Below are 20,505 nucleotides of genomic sequence, written 5' to 3'. Positions count from 1 at the left end.
GTTATGGAGAGTGAAGAAAGCTGCTCAAGGATACCGCAAATATAAATCAATTGCATATATGCACAGGGAAATAATAAATAGAATTTAATCTAAGCAAATGTGAGGTGTGTCACTTTGCAAGGTAAAATATAAAGGGAAAGTAGAGCCGCTGAGTTACTCCAGCTTTTTGTGCCTATCTTTGGGAATATACAGTTAATGGTAGGACCCTTAACAGCATTGATGCACAGAGGGATCTTTGGGTGCAACTGCATAGCTCACTGTGAGTGGCAACACATGTTGATAGAGTGATAAAGACTTATGAAATGCTTGCCTTCATCGGTCAGGGCATTGAGTATCAGAGTCAGGGTGCCATGTCGCTGTTTTATAAAACTTTGGATGGACTGGATTTGGAGTATTGTGTGCAGTTCTTGTCACCCATTTACAGGATGTGGAGACTTTGGACAGGGTACAGAAGAGGTTTACTAGGATGCTGTCTGGATTGTAGAGTATATTAGAGATAATAGTTTGGACAAACTGATTGTTTTCTTTAAATTGATGAGGCCGAGGGGAGACCTGATAGAAGTATACAATATTTGGAGAGGCAAAGACAGGGTAGACAGAACTAGATAAATGGTTTGGAAATGTCAAAGACAAAGATGGCATAGCTTTCAGGTAAGAGGGGCAAAGTTTAAAGGAGATATGCAGGACCAGTTATTTGCAAGCTTAATATTACATTTATTTCCCGATCTTTATTTAATTCTCCATAAGATGATTAAATACTTAAAAAGATAAGTTCTTTCATCTGACTTGCTGCTCACCTTGGCAAAACCCCATTGCTGGCCACCACAAATACTTTACATCTGACAATTCTCATTAGCAAAGGGGAAATGTGTGTTACAGAATCTGTTGAATCATTGTGGCCAGGTTACAGTGACATCTCTTCTTCATTGGCTTAAAAATACATAGGCCTCTAAAATGAGATTTGAAATTTTTTGACCAAAAAAATAGATTGACGAGTAATTGAACCATCACTCATGATTAATTTATGAAAAGACCCTTAACTAATTTTAAGTGAACTATTTCCTGGAGTAATTGAAACAAAGTAATATTCAGCAGGTCAGTAGCATCTTTGGACAGGTAAACAGAATTAGCTCCAGTAACACCTCTGGTGTTCTGTTGAGTTTGCACGTCCTTCCTGTAAACTGCATGCATTTCCCCCGAATACTATAGTTTCTATCCACATCCCAAAGATGGGTTAGTAGGGTAATGGGCTGCAGCAAGTTGCCCCTAGTGCTTAGGTAAGTGGTAGAAGTAGAGGAGAGTTGAAGGGAATACTTGGAGAATAAAATGGGATTGAGTAAATAGGCATTTCATGGTCAACAAAGACCTGGTGGGCCAAATGGCCAGTTTACATTCTGTAGTTCTGAATTGAAACAGTTTAATTTTCTTTGGGTGATTTACTGTATTAACTATGTATATGACTAAACGCAAGCAGGGATATGATCTGAAAATACCCCAGAGCTTTTTCTACCAGCCACCTCCCCCTACACCTTCAGTCTAAAGAATGGTACTGATGTAATTTGTCCATTTCCCTCCACAGATGCTGCCTGATGCACCGAGTGCCTCCAGCACTCTATTGTCTATAGAAGTTTGTGTTTTTGCTCAAAATGTCAGCATCTGCAATCTCTTTAGTTTCCAGCTGTTTATATACGTTCATTATTTGCATACTCGATACCAGACTCCATAAACAGACTCTCTATTCCAAGTTTTATTTCCTTGGATGAGATTATCAGGTAAACAGAGGAAAAGATTTATGAATATGCTCAAAGCAATATTCCCACTGATTCTTCAGAATACCTGACCACATGCTGATTGAAGGGGCGAATTAGCTTTCACGATGAAATTGAGAATCTCAAATCCATGTACAATGAGGGCATAGAAGACCTGCGTAAATGGGGGGAGGAGTAAACGTCTCACAAATTAACCACCTGTGATCACCTGTGATCATCTGTCTGCGGTTTCCTCATTGATCTTAGTAGTTACTTCATAATGCATAGAACTGGAGTGGAAGTAAGTTACCCTAGATCCTGAGGAATTATCCGAGAAGATGATGATTTAACATTACATAAGAGTAATTTTGGGTTGGGGGCCTCTATTCCATTTTTTAAAAAAAATACTTCACCTCAACTTTAAGTGTTCCATAATCTCCACAGATACCCCAAAATCATTAGACTAACTCATTGGAAAGTCTTTTGTAATCCAAAAAAACTCTGTTCCGAGCCAATGAAACAATACTCAATTCGTTTAACAATGGAGCATTCTCATTACCCCACAAATAAGTTTTTATTCAAACATGCCTGGAAAATACCAGCAAAAGAAAATTATGAGCAGAAAGACCTTAAAAGAAATTCTGTCTTTACGAATGGAATTTCAACTGGAATGCAGTGCACACATTATTCACATAATAGACTGAAACGGAAACAAATGATGTCATTGTACAATGTGTTCTCCCTCTACTGGGACGGTACAGATATTGTGAGGAGGGCACAAAACTATACCCTAGCTCATTAAATTGTTTATGCTTTCCTGCTGATTTTCAGTCCTAATTTGATATCAGCAAGCATTGCTATTCCTTGAACAGCTCTACCTAAACTGATAAGGAACTTAAAAAATTGTGGCTGAGTTGCAAACAAGATGAACATAATCTTGGCTTTTATTAATTGCAGTAATTTGTAAGATCAGTGGAAGTACAGTGTCTGTTTCTGGGGTAAAACATGTAAGCGCATTTAATACATTTTTAGAAACACTTAAATCATGCCATTAAATCATGTCTGTGGAGTATTTTTCCAATAACCTCAGCTTCCCCCCCCCCCCTCCCCACCCCCAGACTGCAGTCCATTGCTCCAATCTGGAGGAATGACTGGTTTGATGTGCAGGTCTGCTGCAGAGAGACTCCAGTCTGGGATCTGCATTTGCAAGCTCCAGAGTGGCCAAATGAGAGGTCATAAACCCCAAGATTAGCTGAATGGAGGGAAGGGACCCTGGCCTCAACTGTGACAGAGATCAGAGATGGTAAGGTGGATGAGAGCAGTACCAGAGAAACTGAGAGCAGGGGTCAGATAATCTGGCCAATTGCAGTAGGATTTTGATTCTGCAAAGTCCAAATATTGCAGCCTTATTATGCATGTTGTATGGAAGAAGTCCCAGCACAGAAACGTGAGGCAGTGATTGTTGCACCCTATTAAGTAGACAAAATAAATAAATACCTAGAATTAGCTGAACATCAAGTTCAATACTTTCATGGATCCATGTAGCTCAGGTCTTTATTGGATGAATTCACTGAGTTACCTCCACTACTGTTTGACTTGAAATAATACTGACACAAAATGTGAAGGTCCTGACCCATGTAATCACATAACTTACAGAAGAGGAAAGAGGAAAGCCCATATAAATATGGTGCCAGTAAAAGTAAAAGAAGTTTATTTGATCCTTGCCATATAAAACTTAATTGGCATCCTTTTTTAACCTTTTTGAGCAATTATTGGCAAAACTGGCATAACTATAATGTGGTCTTATTTTTCTCATATCCATCCCGGTAAGGCACTGCAAAAACAGTTGTGTTTTATATACAACTGCATTAAAAATCAAACGAGCATATGGAAACTGATGACTTTAGCTGATCACTGTGCTAGAGATCATGAGACGCAGCAGGCCTGGGTGAGGCAGAGGTCATTTGAATAACAAGGAAAATATTATTCAATACAAACCACACACTCCAATGGGGAAACTAAACATGCACAACGATTTCAAATGAAAAAGCACATTTTATTGCACTTAAGTTATAAGAAAATAAAAATTCTAAGTGAATCAAACCATAGACACAATCCCTTTTAGGTTTCACCATTACATCAGGCAGTTACATACTGTAAAGTAAAATACCTGAAATCTGATTTTTTTTTCGCTTTAAAAACCAGACGATAAATTAACAGGAAAATAAAAAGAAAAACAAAGCATCTCACTCAAGGTTGTTTAGTATACAGTGTTAAACCACTTTCACAGTTCATGTTGACTTGTGGATTTTGAATTATAATGAGACAAACAATTTAGCTATTTTGCCGGTGCTGTGTTTCAGGACAAAACATTCAGTTTTGTTTTGTCAGTGATTCACAGCAATAATGGTAGCAGTTGGATATTTCAATACTGTTTACACTAAGACTGACCAGCAATGACATATTTTATTTTATATGCACATCTCACTTAAATCCTGTGTTCTTTTTGCATTATGTCAGTAACTTTAATTCTTTTGTCTGTTCCACTATAGTCCTCACAATAAAATTCTCTATAATACAGGCTGAAAGAGTTCCCATCCGAAGGAATGTGTTCAACGTAGTCCGGAAACAAAAAACATTCCGATATAGCACTTAACTCTTCTCAATTTCCTTCTTGCAAGCAAATCACACTATGCCATTTTGCATCTCCTTCTTTCTTTCAGCCTCCTAGAGGCACAGTTGGCTCAAGTTTCTGTGGCAATTGCCTTTTTTAAAAGTCAAAAATTATTCATACCAGATCAAATTTAGAACTAGAATCTGGATGTGAAATGTCACAATAGAAGACATAGCAGCAAATTATTTGGCCACTGGGATTACAGTACAGGGATGGGACAACTTTAGCAAGACCTATTTGAATAATCCCAAGAACTCCACAAGTTTTTGAGTTCTTTAATCACTCAGGATAATTTGCCTCCGAAGAACTATATAACCCTCATTAAAATAATCTGGAAGCAGTGGTGAATAAATAGAGAAATACATGTTAATACTGTGACCGATTGTTGGCAACATTAGGCTTTTTATATATATATATATTTATTCATTTTAATATATATATAAAAAATTGTACAAAATTCACAGTAAGGTTTCAAATGTTGAAACCTGAAAGGACAAACTGAGGCAGACATAACCCAAGTCTTTAAGAAAACCAGCTCCTGGCCTGATAAGCAGCTTGTTTAAAACACAACTTCTCAAATAATTTTTTTATGCCTTGCTGCTGTGACCTGGGTGCTGATAATCAATAAAAAAATAATAATTGCACTAGGCTTTGTATCAAGTCTTTCTGGACAGAACTGCCCAAGGGCAAAGGGAAGTCAGATATAACAAGACAATCTGTGCATCTGACCAAGTCAGACTCTGTCAGTTATATTATGTCCTCCCTTCCTCCCTTTCCCAGCGATCCATAGGTCTTTGTGTCTTCATCATGGCATCATGTTGACCCAAGCCAACATCCTGTACCCACCAACAGCAGGGTGATGTACACTGACTTAACAGGTAGACAAATTCCTATTCCACTTCTTCACTTCATGTCCACGTCAAAGTCCAACACAAGCAGCTTTGTTTCCTCAGTCCCATTTCTGCTTCCCACTGCACACACTAGCTTTGTATTCGATGCTCTGATTCTCCAAACAACACCTCCACTGCCTCCACTTTCCAGTGTCACCAAATTTCGAATGAACTCTCCTGTTTTCAGGTCCCATAGTTTTACAGTGCCATCATCTGAGCTAGTTACCACAAAGTTCTTGTTGAATTGGAGGCATGTCACAGCACTCTGATGTTTGCTTGGCCCTAATGAGGAAAACAAAGTAAATAAACAAGAAAATTATTAATAAAAAAATAGATACAACAGACACAATAACAGCAAAATCTCAGCACTTTAGTGATAGGAATATAGGTTCACCTTTGTGATCCAAAATTAATTTCTTATGTATTAATATAGAAACCTGAATTACCTAATACTAAAAATTACCAGAAAACTTTGGATGATGGACAGAGAAAATTACCACCATTTTCTAACTATTGGGACAAAATGAATTAATGTTAGGATTTAATTTTTTCTGTTGTTGAAAATATCTGTACGATTTGTCATGATTTGTAAAATTTACTTTATCGTAATTCCCTCATAAATGATGACTGTACAGATTTCTGCAAAGTCTAATCAGTCAATTTATACCGAATATCCTGACCCTCCAGCAAGTCTTTAACCCTGAAAGAATCAATGACTCTTTTTTCCCCCTGCCAAAAGGGAATAATTCCTACAATTGTTCACCCTTTTCCACAAAATACTTCACCATAAGTTATGTTCCACATGTTAATACATTGGAAATGCAATGCAAGTGCAACCTGCATTTCCTGTAGTGTTTAAGCCGATAAAGCAACTAAAACTAATTAAAAAGAGGCATTTCATGATCACAAACAAATGATGCCATTGTCTCCTACGTTAAAAAATAATCTAGAATCAGATGGTAAAAAATTACCTGCTAAACAATTGGAGGATAATTTTGAGGCATACACTGGTAATTCAGAGTCCTTGGGGTGCATTTACAGCAATAAGAGCAGTAATGGAATCATCACTGAAAGGGGCCTTACAAAGTAATTCTGACAGTGCTGCTGTGCTTGGAACCTAGTGTGAACCCCTGTCCTCCCAGTTGCTGCACCTGTAGTTCAGAAATCATACAGCAATGACTTGCCCCGTGGCTCTACATGTGGGTTGGTGTTAGGTGGGTCAGGGTGAGTGGTGCGGCTGTTCAGAACAAAAATGTACACCCTGGCTGGTACATTTTAGCAGAAACAATTAGTGGGAAGTGGCAACATCAGCTCCACTATGGGCAGTCTGCTATGGTATGGGCTTACTTTACAAAGTTAACATTCAACTTGGATGGAAGCAATGGGTTTCAGTGCATTAAAGCATACCTATGAATGAATGAATGAATAAGTTTATTGGCCAAGTATGTGCATATACAAGGAAAGTGCCTTGGTGCTTCCATAGGCACAGGGCAGGAAGGAGTTAAAGTATGATTTCCAAACCTTGCTTTTGCACAGCAACCTGTTTACATCACAGCATAGACACTAATATTATGACCAATTACTAATTTTTCACTCAATCTGTGTTGGCCCAGATTTGGAGGATAAAACAACTGGCGTAATCCCACTGATGTTTTACTTTGGATCAAATATCAAATCTGGAATCTCCATTTCTCTATGGTTCAGTAAACCACCTTTCAATCCATTTACTCTCTCAGGCACCACAAAGACAGTTAACAGCAATATCTACAAGCACATCCAAATCTCCTACTTAAAATTGTTTGTAATTAGTTGTGCAACTCAGTTTTAATCTAATATAAAAGTGCCAGCCAACCCAAAGTCACTTGGTTCACAAATTGAATTAAAAAAATTGAAGCCTAATAAAAAGTTAAATAAAGCTTGAAAAGGGAAAATATTAACAGTGTAACTTTCAAAACTGATAGGAACTGTGTATTGCTGAGCTTCTATTTTTATCATCCAATTCAGTAATACGAAAGGCTCTTAGTTTCTTTATCATTTCTCATGTGTTAATAATCAAACATGATAATAGGATTTGAAGTTTTAAGCACTTTATGTGACTGTGGCATGTACCAAATAAATATTTTTGGATTGAAGTCACTGCTGTAATCAGGTGCAGATGCAATGTGCACGGAGTAATCACCTGGCCTAAATAATCTATTTTTAAAATAATGCTAACTGAGTGTTAATTCCTGGACACCAAGGATTATCCCCCTGATGATCTATATAAAAGGCACTTGGAAGATGAACTATACTGATGAAAGCAGAATTGTATTGGGTATTCACCAATGGAAAGAGAGCTTTAAATGTTAAGAGATTTCAATGCAACATGATTTGTTGCAGAAATGTGATTTTGATTCTCACCTTGCAATGTCTGTAAACACTGTCCGGTTTTGATGTCCCAGATTTTTACAGTGGAATCTGCATTACCAGACACTAGAGTGTTGTCCTTCAGTTCCATTCCACTTGTTAATGACTGGTGTCCTGTTAACGTGTGAATACAATTCCCAGTCTCCACGTCCCATACACGAATAGAGGTATCAAGCGAACCACTTACTACATGGATGCCGTCAAACTGCAATATTTAGGGGAAGAAGCACAACATCTTCTGTTAGAGTAACAAGGCGAATTGAAGAAAATACCAAATAGTTTGCAATGTATTTTTAACTGCACCCTGTGCTGTCTTGTCATGACATTTTATATAATATTACACCATACATTGAACCAATGTCAATGTCAAAGAGAGAAGGACCTGCAATATATGTACAAGATAACTTTATAATTGGTCTGTTTTAGATCAGTGAGAAATGAAGCATAGCCAGATTCTGGGAAATAGATAATTGGAGCTTGCTTTGGTAAACAATGATCAGAATATCATTGGTATAAAAGCACTTAACTGGCTAACTTTAGTAAGGGAACCAACCTAGAATGAACTGGAATAAAATAAAAGAAGAATGGGAGGCATTTAAAGAGGTGATAGTTTGAATACTCAGATTTACATTGCAGGGAAAGGAAGGCTATGCAGTTAGAGCTCCAAATAAAACTAAAAGATATAAAATCTAAAAGACGACAGAAAAGGAAGGGTTATGACATTAATAAGGTTCATAATATCTATACACTAAAACTCTTGTTTGTTATCTTGTTTGTGACTGAACTTCAGCCAAAACGGTACACGATAGCGCGGCAATTTTAAGCCCACCTTACTCACCATTGTCACTTTAGTGATAATGCAAGTAGTAGTATTGAAATCAGTCTTATATTTTTTAAGTTATTCACATTTTAAAGTTTAAAAGGAGGGGAGGGGGAGGGGAGGAGGGAGAGTGGGGGAGAAGGGATTGAGGAGAGAGGGGGGGGGGGGGAAGGATAGGGTGCTGCACCAATGCAGGAGAGGTTTGGGCCCAACGGGTCCACTTTGTCTAGTACGTTATAAATCTATGGAAAGTCGTCAACCTGAACTGTTAACTCAGTTTCTCTCTCCGTGGATGCTGTCTGACTTGTTATTTCTACTATTTTGTTCTAGATATCTGGAGTTGACATTTGCAATGGTTTGCTTTTGAATATTGCAAGTACATAGGACATTTTAAAAAGGGAATAATAGAAGCAAAGTAAATGAGAATAGATTAGCACCCAACATTGTGGTGCACAATATGCAATCTGCAGGCCACACCAGACCCTCAGGATGGATCCATCTGGTGTGCACTTGCTATCTCCCCAGCCCTGCTTCTGTGCCTTCTGGCCCCTCACCACACAAGCTGCTCTCACTGGGAGCTTGCCAAAAGTCCTTTTGATGGGCCCAGCCTCTTAAAAAGAGACCGAGGGTGAGGATGTGGACTGCAGGAGGAATAGTATAAAAGAAGCAGCTGAAGACGGAAATATTGGATTCCACTGTTCCACTGTCTGTCCTATCCCCACGACTCGCCCAATGCCAGAATCTCTTGGGTTCAGGGATGAGACACTAAGGGACCATTTGGCCTGGTTTAATCTTCTGGCCCAGAGTCAAAATCCAGTACTATACTAGTGGGCATATTCATGCCATTGTAAAGTAGTTATAGTACATGTAGGAACACATATCTTATTACATAGCAGGGGTTTAAATTGTGGTGGGCACAGGTCTCTCACTGTATAATACGAGGGCACAGTATGGACGTTCAAAGATCTGGCAAGTGCAAGGAGCAGCAGAGATATTTTGAGTGGACCGTTGTGGGGGCAGCAAATGGAGCAGTAAGTGGGTCATAGAGTGATAGTGTGGAAACAGGCCCTTCGGCCCAACTTGCCCACACCGGCCCACATGTCCCAGCTACACTAGTCCCACCTGCCTGCATTTGGTCCATATCCCTCCAAACCTGTCCCATGCATGTACCTGTCTAACTGTTTCAAGTTGGATAGTATGAAGGCAGAAGATGCTGTGGTTTGGTGACAAGAGTACCGGTAAAAGAGCAGCAGGAACCAAGGCTTTGTGTTCTTAAACGTGACAAAAAATATTAGTGATTAAAAAGCAAATCTGCAGATAGAAATATTAAGCACTCTGCAGAGAGAGCAACAGTTACAACATTTCACATCAATGACCCATCACTAGAAGTGAAAAAGTGAGAAAAACACATGCTTTAAGATGCAGGGAGGCATAGAGAGAACAATTGGCATGTCTATGATGGAGAAACTCTACCTGCTGCTCTCTCTGTTGTTACTACTAGAAATATCTGTATCCAATTATGGAGAGTTAAATTAAAAGCTGTTTATCGGGAGTGACCCTCAGAAGTGGTTCGGATTACAAATACAGTTCTAGTCGCAAAGAAAATGCAACTTTCGTGGTCTGTTTTAGAAAGTAAAAGAATAGTCAAGAGTATGGGGTTGATGAGATTCCAGAAAGCATAACGAGATAAATAAAGCGCATGCTGACAATGTAACTTTGGACAAGGCAGTAGTGATATTGTACAGCTCAAACATTAAGGCTGTTAATTAAGTCATGAACATGTTTAAAAGTGAATTAGTCCATTTCAAGGAAAACGATTGCACAATAACTTCCATGGGCCCAACAAGAACAGCTATGTTATCTCGTGAATTGGTCACCCAGTCCTCCACCACATAGCCAAAGTCAACCATCCCAATGTTGAATCAACTCCTCACAAACTACATTAGAATTTTCCTACAACCCAGCTATTTCACCAACTCAACCTCAATCGACAATGTTATTGGGTGGCAGGAGCAAAGGGAGTGGCAGAGTCAGAAACAAAATATGTGAAAAAGCAACAGGGGCAGGGGACAGAGCGAGGGGGAACAAAATGATGGGGGAGTGATGAGAGGGCAAACAAGTGGGCAGGTTACATGACTGTGATGCACAGCATTGAAGAGCAAGGGGATCAGAGAGGTAGAGGGGGCTAGGTCAGAGAAAAGTGATAGAGATGATAGAGAACCAAAGGAATTTGCAGAAGGAAAACACCAACCTCTCCTGGTGTACAGATCAGATAACCAGTTTCATGCACTTTGACATAGGGAGATTCACCGTCTGGTGAATTGTGCTGGGAGTGAATTTGGAGCAATTAGCCTGGCTGCAGCACCTATGGGAATCTCTCCCCATCATTTATGCTCTCCCTTCTTGTCCATCCCTCCCCTTGCAGTATCTCATTGAGAAAGAAAACTATTGTATATGCTTAGCAGTGTGTATAACAACCTATTTGATGATTAGCACACCATCACCATGATATGCATAAGAGGCCCAAATTGGAATAATGCAAAATATTAAGGATTATGTTGAGGAGGTAGTTACAGAGATAGAGAAAGTCCACAGAAAGATTTGAAAATTATCAGAATTTAAATTGTATCATTAGTGCTGAAGGAGCCAAAGTGTTTTCCTTTGAATCATTCAAAATTGGGACTTTATTATTTAACAGTACAATTAGAACAATGATTAAATAATTATTTCTCCCAAAAGCTTGATGAATCACAATTATTTTTTATATTGCTCCATAGTCAATACAACATCAGATAAAATGGATGAAGGTAGTGAAACGTTTAGAGAGAATTCTCTGAGACAAAATTAATTGGCTGCATTCATCAAGATACCACTATTTCTGTCTCCCAACTAACTTGGAATATAAATTTCTATTAGGTGTTGCATAATCTGTTGCCACAAAACACCATTGATCCAGCGCTAATGCTACCATATATGAGAGGGCTGATAGATTAGCAACAGCAATTATTAAATTGAAAGTAATTTTATTATAATTCTAATTCACAAAGATTGTGCTCGTAAATAGAACATATTTCCAGAGCCTATAAAATGATCTCCCAGTGCTCTTCAGTGCGATCAGACAAGCATTGTTAAAAGGCTCCTGACAAGAAATACACTGACATTTTGCTTTTTTAAGTAATTGAAAATCAATTCAGATCGGTAAATCGCATTTGCAACCAATTCCGGGTCAAATCACACCAACTCATTTGTGCGCTCCTAAAGCCGAGTTAAATTTCCGTTTCAAATGGCATACATGATGATGTAATTCCTCATGCAAAGTCCCATCTACAGCACTTTGTGGAAATTTGGATTGTGATATCTTGGCGCTGTCTGCTGAAGGCTACTCCCAAAATATTTCATCGACACTTTAGCAGTGCCAACTATCAAGTTATTGAGAAATTTGAATCTTCTCCTTTCCAAAAACTAATTGGAACCTCTACAATCACCCCAACTCTTTCCTCTATTTAAATATGGAGCATCATCATGATGCGCTACCTGACTAGCCTTGTGCATTTCCAACATCCCCTAAACTTGCAAAACACCGCAGAGCTAATTGGCTAGCCTCTTCGATCCTGGGGAGATCAGCCATTTCCAGCTCCTAAACTCCATTGCCAAATTGGATCTCAACTCACCCACTCACTCACAAGCTGCACTCCAGCCCTGAACTCTGACTGGTTTGGTAGCCAATCTCCTGCATCTGGCATTACAGAACAATGCTCCACTGGGGTCTATTACGAAGGTCTTACATGGAACAATAAAGTATCCATGTGTCAAGCAGTCTACTTATTTGTAAACGATGCACCATATGTAGATACAAGAGAAGGCTGGAACTTTGGGTAAAGAAACAAGTGCTAGAGGAACTCACGAGTCAAGCAGCATCAGTGGAGGGAATGGACAGGTGCTCTTTGGGTCGGCATCCTACTTCAGACCCGCAACGTCGCCTATCCATTCCCTCCACAAATGTTGCCTGACCCGCTGAGTTCCTCCAGCACTTTGAGATTTGCTCAAAATTTCAGCATCTGTAGTTCCTTGTGCCCCCAACAATTTAATACATCTTTTTCTGCAGTACACAAAAATGAAAATGTTTCAAAAGGAAAAATATTAAAATGATTACTCCAGTTTCTTACCTGTAATGAATAGACTCTGTTGGTGTGTCCCTGTAATGTATGCAGACAAGTTTCTGTTTCAGGATCCCATACTTTAACCATGAAATCATATGCCCCACTAACAACTCTTCGTCCATCATACTGCACACATCGCACTGCTGCCACATGTCCCATCAACACATGCAAGCACTGTCCTGTTTCAATATCCCAGACACGAAGAGTGGCATCTCGAGATCCACTCACAACTCTGCAATATTAAACAAAAGCCACAGTGTTAGGGTGTTATAGATCAAGTTGTTAACCAAATAAGAGGTGTGTAGGGAAGCAACTGCAGATGCTGCTGTAAATTGAAGATAGACACAAAATGCTGGAGTAACTCAGTGGAACAGTCAGCATCCCTGGAGAGAAGGAATGAGTGACGTTTTGGGTCGAGGCCCTTCTTCAGACAGAAAGTCATGGGAAAGGGAAACGAGAGGTGTAGATGATGACGTTGAGAGATATAGAACAAATGAATGAAAGATATGCAAAAAAGTAAGAATGATAAAGGAAACAGGCCATTGTTAGCTGTAGCTAGGTGAGAACAAAAGATGGTGTGACTTGGATGGGGGAGGGATGGAGAGAGAGGGAATGCAGGAGTTGCTTGAAGTTAGAGAAATCAATATTCATACTCCTGGCTGTAAGCTGCCCAAGCAAAATATGAAATATCAAACCAAATAGAGATGCCAGTTTGTTTCAAATTATAACCAATATATTCCAGAACTTTCCTGCTGTTTACTGATACAATTTGGTATGTCAAGGAACATTGTCATCTCTGTAATTAGAAGTATAATCTTACCTGTTTTCATGGAGGTGCATACAACGCACAGTAGAGGTGTGACCATATAGTGTATGAATACATTCTCCAGAATCTGCATTCCATACTTTCAATGTGCGGTCAGTGGATCCACTAATTATGATATTGCCTCTCATTTGTGATGACCAGACACCACCAGTGTGCCCCACTAATGTTCTTAAACACTAAGTAAATGGGAAATAACCAAAGTAATTAAGTTGTTAATGAAAATAAATTCTTCTCAAGTACCAACATAGCTGAAATCTGAAAGTTCAAAGTTGAAATCTGCAGTAAATTTATTTAAAATAATTCATTTGCTTTTCTGTAATTATTACAATATTTTATTGGTTACGCATTTGGAAAATGACACGGTAGGAAGTGGTGAATACATGCTCTGAATTTTACTTGAGACAAATAAAGAGTCCATTAAAAAAAAACGGTTGAAATTTGTTGTCTATCATTTGCGTGACGTTTGCATTTATGGTAGCAGCTGCAAAATGCATTCAACAATCAAAATTTAGCTCTACTGACTTCATTCAGACTGGATTTTTAAAATGATGTCTCTTAGGCATCAAAACAAAAAGGAAATTGTACTAACAATCATCAGGTTGGAAAATGCAGAAACACAAACTCTTTTTGATTTATCTTTTTTTCTTGACAGCCAAACTTTACTTCCCGAGTTAAGATTAACAAGATTTTTTTTTTTTTAAACTAGATAAGTTTGTGCATTGTTCTAATTCAAATTTTTATTTTTTTCCAATTACTAAAACTTACAGGCATAGTAGGAATCAAAATAAAACAAAGCAGCAAAATGGAGTTATCATCTCAGTTAAAATGATTTACATGGAACCGATTCTAATTCATCAAAATAGATTTCCAGCACTGGCAAAATTTGGCATTTGGCTTAAGAAGTGATCAGGAAATATGTGGAACTGAAGAGATTTACCTTTCCTGTAACAGCTGACCATACTTTCAGTGTGTTGTCGTCAGAGCCACTGACAATTCGGTTCCCGCAAAACTGTAGGCATGTGATTACATGATCATCGTGACCTTTCAGCACCTGCTGAGAAAGAATATTGCAATGTTCACAATCAGGAGCTTAACTGTAATTCATTACAAAAATATGCATCCATCACATTCATTTTTCATGCCCAAGGAGTAGTGCTGGCTACACCAGCCGCTGATCTAAATCCAGTCAAACTCTTCATATCAGAGTTGGTTTGCTGCACTTTTGTAAACTAGCTGATCAAAATCATGTTCTATTCAATTTTCACCAACTCCCTGCCCTGCCATTAATGTGATCATGACACATAAATCACTGCACTACAATCAGTTTTGGCAATCCGGGCTAAATTTATTTGCTCTCTTGCACCATTCCCCAACACATACTGATAAAATTCTGATTAAGACTCCTATTAAAATCAGCACAAACGGAAAAGACTTGGTTTTCAATCAAATAACAAAGAAATTTTGTCAATGAGTATTCCTCTGATTCCCAAACACCAAAGTCCCAATATACACAGTAAAATTAAAGCTGAAGGGGCGAGTCATTGAGTCACGTTGAGACACAAGGAGTGATGGGTTCATCTCTCTCACAGTAGGAGAAATTAATTATTTTAGGCCATTTGCTTATCCTTGCAGCTGATACTGTATTATTTTACTAAATTACGTTGTCAGCTAATTATAAGGGGACTGCTACATAATGTTGGGAAAGATTTGTAGATAATTTACAGTGTATGACATGCAGCAAAAATGTAATTATGTTGAAATAATTTCTAATAGTAGGAATGTAACTGAAAATCTCACCCAAGATATAATCAATAGATATAGAGAAAACATCACAAGCAGTGTTTGCTGCTCAGTGCAGAAGATGATGATGCTCTGGCTTGAATACAATATTCCTGTTTTTGACATTTATGTGTTAACTAATAATTCCCAAACTAGACCTCTTTCAAGGTGAACAAGGCAAAGCAAAACAAAAGTCTTGAGATTCAGGTTACTTATTGAAGAAGTATCATTGTAAATGGAGTACTATGATTGTGTTCTTATCCCAGTGAAATTTCATTTTACTCTCTTTTTATCTTTGCTTATGATTATCAAATAATGTCGTTTTGGAATGTTTAAATAAATTAATACAAACTGCAGCAGCATTAATATGTTAATGGAAATTATTCACATAACATTTATTTGTAATAAAGTACAAGATTTAATGAAGAGCTTCCACAGAGGTTAATAAACAATAGATGGGTTGGTTTATATCATCTCACAAGCAGAAACAAAGCCAGAAAATATGACTTTGCAACTGGGTGTTGCAGTATAGCTCTTCTTTCTTGCCCTGCTCTGAAGAAATCTGTCTCAGCACAAAGTGGGCGAGGAGGTTTTCCAATGCAGACTGGCTAATGTTTTTTTTTTGTTGCAATATTTGGAGAATCACTATCAGTACTAGCTTTTTGAGTACCAATCACCAAACTTTTATTCTGCAGTTGAATGGTGTTACCATTTATTTTAATTTTTTTTAAGAAACCTATTTTTATCAATTTTGCTGTAAAAAGTAGGCAAAAAAATCACTTTTTTTTCCCTTATTTTATACTGATCACCAAAGCTCCACAACCACCCCTACTTCTAAATAAATATTAGACTAAGCCAGTCACTGTTCCTTCCCATAGTCTCACTCACCCCGAGACATTCTGCTAGTCAGAAGGCAAGATGCACTGAAAATCTGTGACTGAGCTTGGACTGCTGAATGGAAGAGAAGACTGCCAGCTGATGCGTGGAAAGAGAAGGCAAGAGAAGGCACACTAAGGGACTGATGAGGGACTACGAATGAATGATCCAACCCGTTTGCCCCACAAAACAGCATAGAATATGAAATCATTCCCAAAACCAGCTCCTTAATTCTCTTTGGACAGTACCTTTGGGATTTTTAGATCTCCACTGCGCCAGTTAGTGTCTATTCTGTGTTGTCTGATGTAGGCACTTTTCCAAGGGCTGTGAGCAAAGCCTGGTTTGATCACTTTTCTTCTTTTGATGTATACAGGTTCATTTATTCCTAGATAAGAAGGAATTTACTTTTGTGAACTGATTTGCTAAAGACTCTCATAAAAGATAGAAAAATATTAACTTTATAAAAGTGATATATAATAGGTACTAATGATTTTCGCACCTATTAATACGATCACTGTTACATTATCATTTGTAATTCCATTTATCTTCCAGGATTAAGGAACCCAACTGGAGTAAAAATACTGCTTTGTTCTAAAGCTGCAAATACCTGCATTAAAATATATTTCCATCACTAACCTTCCTCTTTACATTTCTCTCTCCAAAGCAAGTTATCTTCAGCCAATATTCTCCAATAGCGGCAGGTTTGTGCTGCCTGTAGCAAGTCCTTGGGATCCAGGAATGAAAGAACATATAATGCCAGCTATAATGAAATTAAGTTGAAAAAAAATCTAGTTACTATCTTTCTGCAATGGTTAAGGTCCTTCATTGAAATTGGTAGTTGAAAAAATAAAGCACAAAGTAAATTCAAAAGCAGTTAAACTGACAGGATAATGCCCCCCTTACACAATAGGAATGTGCAAACAGTATTTATTGTCTTTAACAGGACACAGAAATGAGATCAACAATTTAATCTCAAGACAGTGGTTTTCACTTGTGTAATCATTGGATTTTTTAACAGAATTTTTGTCATTTCTATACTATATCAACACATTTGAGAAACTGAAAAAAATACAGTTTTGGTTAGTATTACGTATTCAACTTGAAGCATTGCACTGTCAATGGTGCAATAGCTACCAGTAAGAAAACTAGCCAAATGTAGCTTTTTCTGAAAAACGCACCTCTTTTGGTAGGAGTGATATGAAATCTCGTTGAAACTGAGGTTCTATAACCTGCATCATGTGCTTTACTTGAGTGGGTTCACAGCTGTCAATTAATTCATCTAATGCAAGCAACCTTTCTGGTCCACTCCAACTCTAAAGAAATAAAATAACTACATTTAGTGAAAAAAATGGTATGACAAAAGCGTAATTTTAATATATGGAAATAATATGGGGTAGTTAATTTATTGAATATACAAATTGATAATGCAGAAGTAGAGACAGATTAATCTTCAATGTTAGAGAGTTGTTGACTGGCAGTAACCAACATTTATTGCATTATTTAAAAAGTGCTTAGATTAAAGTAGACAGATTTTTATTGCAAGTGTACCCTGCAAATACAGCCATTACAATGACAGAGCAGCACATCCCTACATTTTCAGATTTCTGATTATAACCTTGCACCTCCCCTCTTGTTGTAGCATTTGCTCATAAGTAATAGCGAGTGCTATTAGCTTCACCATTGTTTTGACAGCAATTAATTCAAAAGGATATTATTTACATTGGTTAATTGCATTAATTGCTTGCATTAATGCATGGAAACAGGAAATGAAAGCAATAAAACCTGAAAATCAAAGTACAAAGTTAAGTGCATATTTACCTTTAATCAATGTGAAGAAAAGCAGCAGCAAAAGTTACAGAATGATGAAAGTGAAAAAAGTAAGGGGCCAGCTAAAGCACAGCTAGAAAGAAAAACAAGGAATAGAAACTGGCAATGCAAAGCTTTCTTGATACTTGTAGGTCTATATTCCTGATTTGGAATTAAATGTTATCCAAAATTTTCTCCAAGTAGCATTCCACTACTCCTACAACTATTTTCTTAATATATCATGAGAAAATAGAGTATTATCCTAACCATTACTGTGCTTCAATCTCTCTCCATCTGCTTAATAGATGTTGGGCAAGATGAAAGGATTACTCTATTGGAACTCTGCAAGTAATATTATTTGTCCATTATTATCCACAACAATAACGCGAACCAAGAGAACAATTTTGGGAAAACTAAGATCAATCCAGCTTATCTGGTTTCTTACACTACCTCACATTAAGCATCATACTCTGGTCCACCTTAATATCTACCAATCATTGATTTTACAAACAATAGCATTTTCTCAAAGAAAATGGGACATCCAAAGCAATAACTCAGACATAGCCTACTATGCATAGCACTTGAACCCCAGACTTCATTGGTAATCAATAATTTTTTGACATTATTCCCAGAGTACTATTTGAAAGGGAGTTCCTGAATCCAACAACAATGAAAGGCTTAAAATGTTTGCAATTCAAAATGGTGTTTTGGAGGAGAACCTGCTGCTACTAGTGTTTCCATTTGTTCACCATATGGTTGATGCCAGTGTTGAATAATTGTTGTGCATTTTGTAGATAGTACATACTGCAGCCACCCATGAGTCAGAAGTGGAGGGAGGATATCTTTAAAGAGTTGAATGGAGTGTTAGTTATGTGGTTGCCTTGGCCACAGGGCATCTTGAAAGTTGTGGGAGGTGTATTCACCTAGGCATATGAAGGGTATTCCGTCACACTTTGAGCCTTGTAGATGTTGGAAAGGTATGGGGGGAGTCAGAATAATCAGCCCCCAGACCCGCTCTTATAGCTACAGTATTTATATGGCTAGCACACTTAACTTTTTAGTCACTGGTGAACAATGAGGACCTGGCATCAATAATGCCACTGAGCATCAATGGAGAAAGAAATGAAGATGAGGGAACTTGGGAAAGTTAATAGAGATGTCTTGTGGACAGTCCATATTGCAGTTGACGTGGTGCTGGACATTTGAAGATGAATGGAGATAGATAAATCAGGGCCTGATCAGATAAATTCAAGGACACTGTGGGAACCTAGAGAAGAAATTGCATAAGTCCTGGCTGAGATATACAAATCATCATTAGATACAGGTGAGATGCCTGAAGACTGGAAGACGACTAATGTTGTGCCACTATTTAAGAAGGGCTGCAAAGAAAAACATGGCAATTATAGACCAGTAAGCCTAACATCTGTAGTAGGAAAGTTACTGGAGGGGATTTTGATGGATAGATATACGTGCTTCAAAAGACAGAGGTCGATTAGGGATAGTCAGCATGGTATTGTGTGAGCGATCTCACAAATGTGATTTGGAGTTTTTTGAAAAAGTAACTAAGGTTGTCAAAAGCAGGGCCATATACAAAATTGGAAATATGGACTTTAGCATTGTCTTTGATAGGTTCTGCATGGTAGGCTGCTCTGGAAGGTTGGTTTGCACAGGATCGAGGGAGGGCTAGATAACTGGATACATTGCAGTAGTGTGATTCAGGGATCATTGCTGTTATTCATCGAGATGAACGATTTGGATCAGAATATACAAAGCATGACTTGAAATTTTGTACATGATACTAACATAAGTGGTATCATAGATGGGGAAGATGGTTATCAAGAATTACACCAGCATCTTGATTAACTGGGCAATTGGTCTGAGCAAAAGGCAAATTGAGTTTAATTCAGATAAGTGTGGGGTGTTTCATATTTGGAAGTCAATCTTCACAATTAATGGTAGGGCCCTACAAGAGTGCTGTAGAGCAGAGGGATCTAGGAGTATAAGCACACCATTCCCTGAAACTGGTGTCACAGGTAGATAGGGTGGTGGAGAAGGCAATTGGCATGTTGCCATTTATCAGTCAGGGAACTGAATACAAAAGCTGGGACGATATGTTACAGTTGTACAAGATGTTGATGAGGCTACATTCATGTCATAAGTGATAGGAATAGTATTAGACCATTTGGCCCATCAAGTCTACTCTGCCGTTCAATCATGGCTGATCTATTTCTCCCTCCTGACCCCATTCTCCTGCCTTCTCCCATAACCTTTGACAACTGTACTAATCAGAAATCTATCTATCTCTTCCTTAAAATTATCCATTGATGGCATCCACACCCTTCTGTGGCAAAGAATTCCACAGATTCACCACCCTCTGACTAAAGTAATTTCTCCTCATCTCCTTCCTAAAAGAACATCCTATAATTTTGAGGCTATGACCTCTAGTCCGAGATTCTCACACTAATGAGAACATCCTCTCCACATCCACTCTATCCAAGCCTTTCACTATTCTGTATGTTT

At 38.1% G+C, this 20,505-nt stretch overlaps 1 protein-coding gene across 5 annotated transcripts in view; it reads right to left on the bottom strand.

Annotated features, from left to right (window-relative positions):
- Positions 1 to 2,314: 2,314 nt before the first annotated feature.
- The window catches only part of fbxw7 (F-box and WD repeat domain containing 7), a 187,701-nt gene continuing 169,510 nt past the window's right edge, over positions 2,315 to 20,505 (bottom strand). For 3 of the 5 annotated variants that reach the window (XM_078405865.1, XM_078405878.1, XM_078405886.1), the window contains 8 exons: positions 17,358 to 17,492; positions 16,816 to 16,939; positions 16,428 to 16,564; positions 14,462 to 14,578; positions 13,519 to 13,700; positions 12,705 to 12,930; positions 7,713 to 7,923; positions 2,315 to 5,594 (listed from right to left, as the gene is read on the bottom strand). In XM_078405865.1, coding sequence (XP_078261991.1) covers positions 5,326 to 5,594; positions 7,713 to 7,923; positions 12,705 to 12,930; positions 13,519 to 13,700; positions 14,462 to 14,578; positions 16,428 to 16,564; positions 16,816 to 16,939; positions 17,358 to 17,492 — 1,401 coding nt within the window. In that variant the 3' untranslated portion in view covers positions 2,315 to 5,325. The remainder of the gene's footprint in view (positions 5,595 to 7,712; positions 7,924 to 12,704; positions 12,931 to 13,518; positions 13,701 to 14,461; positions 14,579 to 16,427; positions 16,565 to 16,815; positions 16,940 to 17,357; positions 17,493 to 20,505) is intronic. The other 2 variants (XM_078405872.1, XM_078405893.1) reach the window with 1 other exon arrangement.

The sequence above is a fragment of the Rhinoraja longicauda genome, chromosome 1 (assembly GCF_053455715.1).
Source record: "Rhinoraja longicauda isolate Sanriku21f chromosome 1, sRhiLon1.1, whole genome shotgun sequence".
NCBI classification, from domain to species: Eukaryota; Metazoa; Chordata; class Chondrichthyes; order Rajiformes; family Arhynchobatidae; genus Rhinoraja; species Rhinoraja longicauda.
This window is presented reverse-complemented; position numbering and strand designations above follow the sequence as displayed.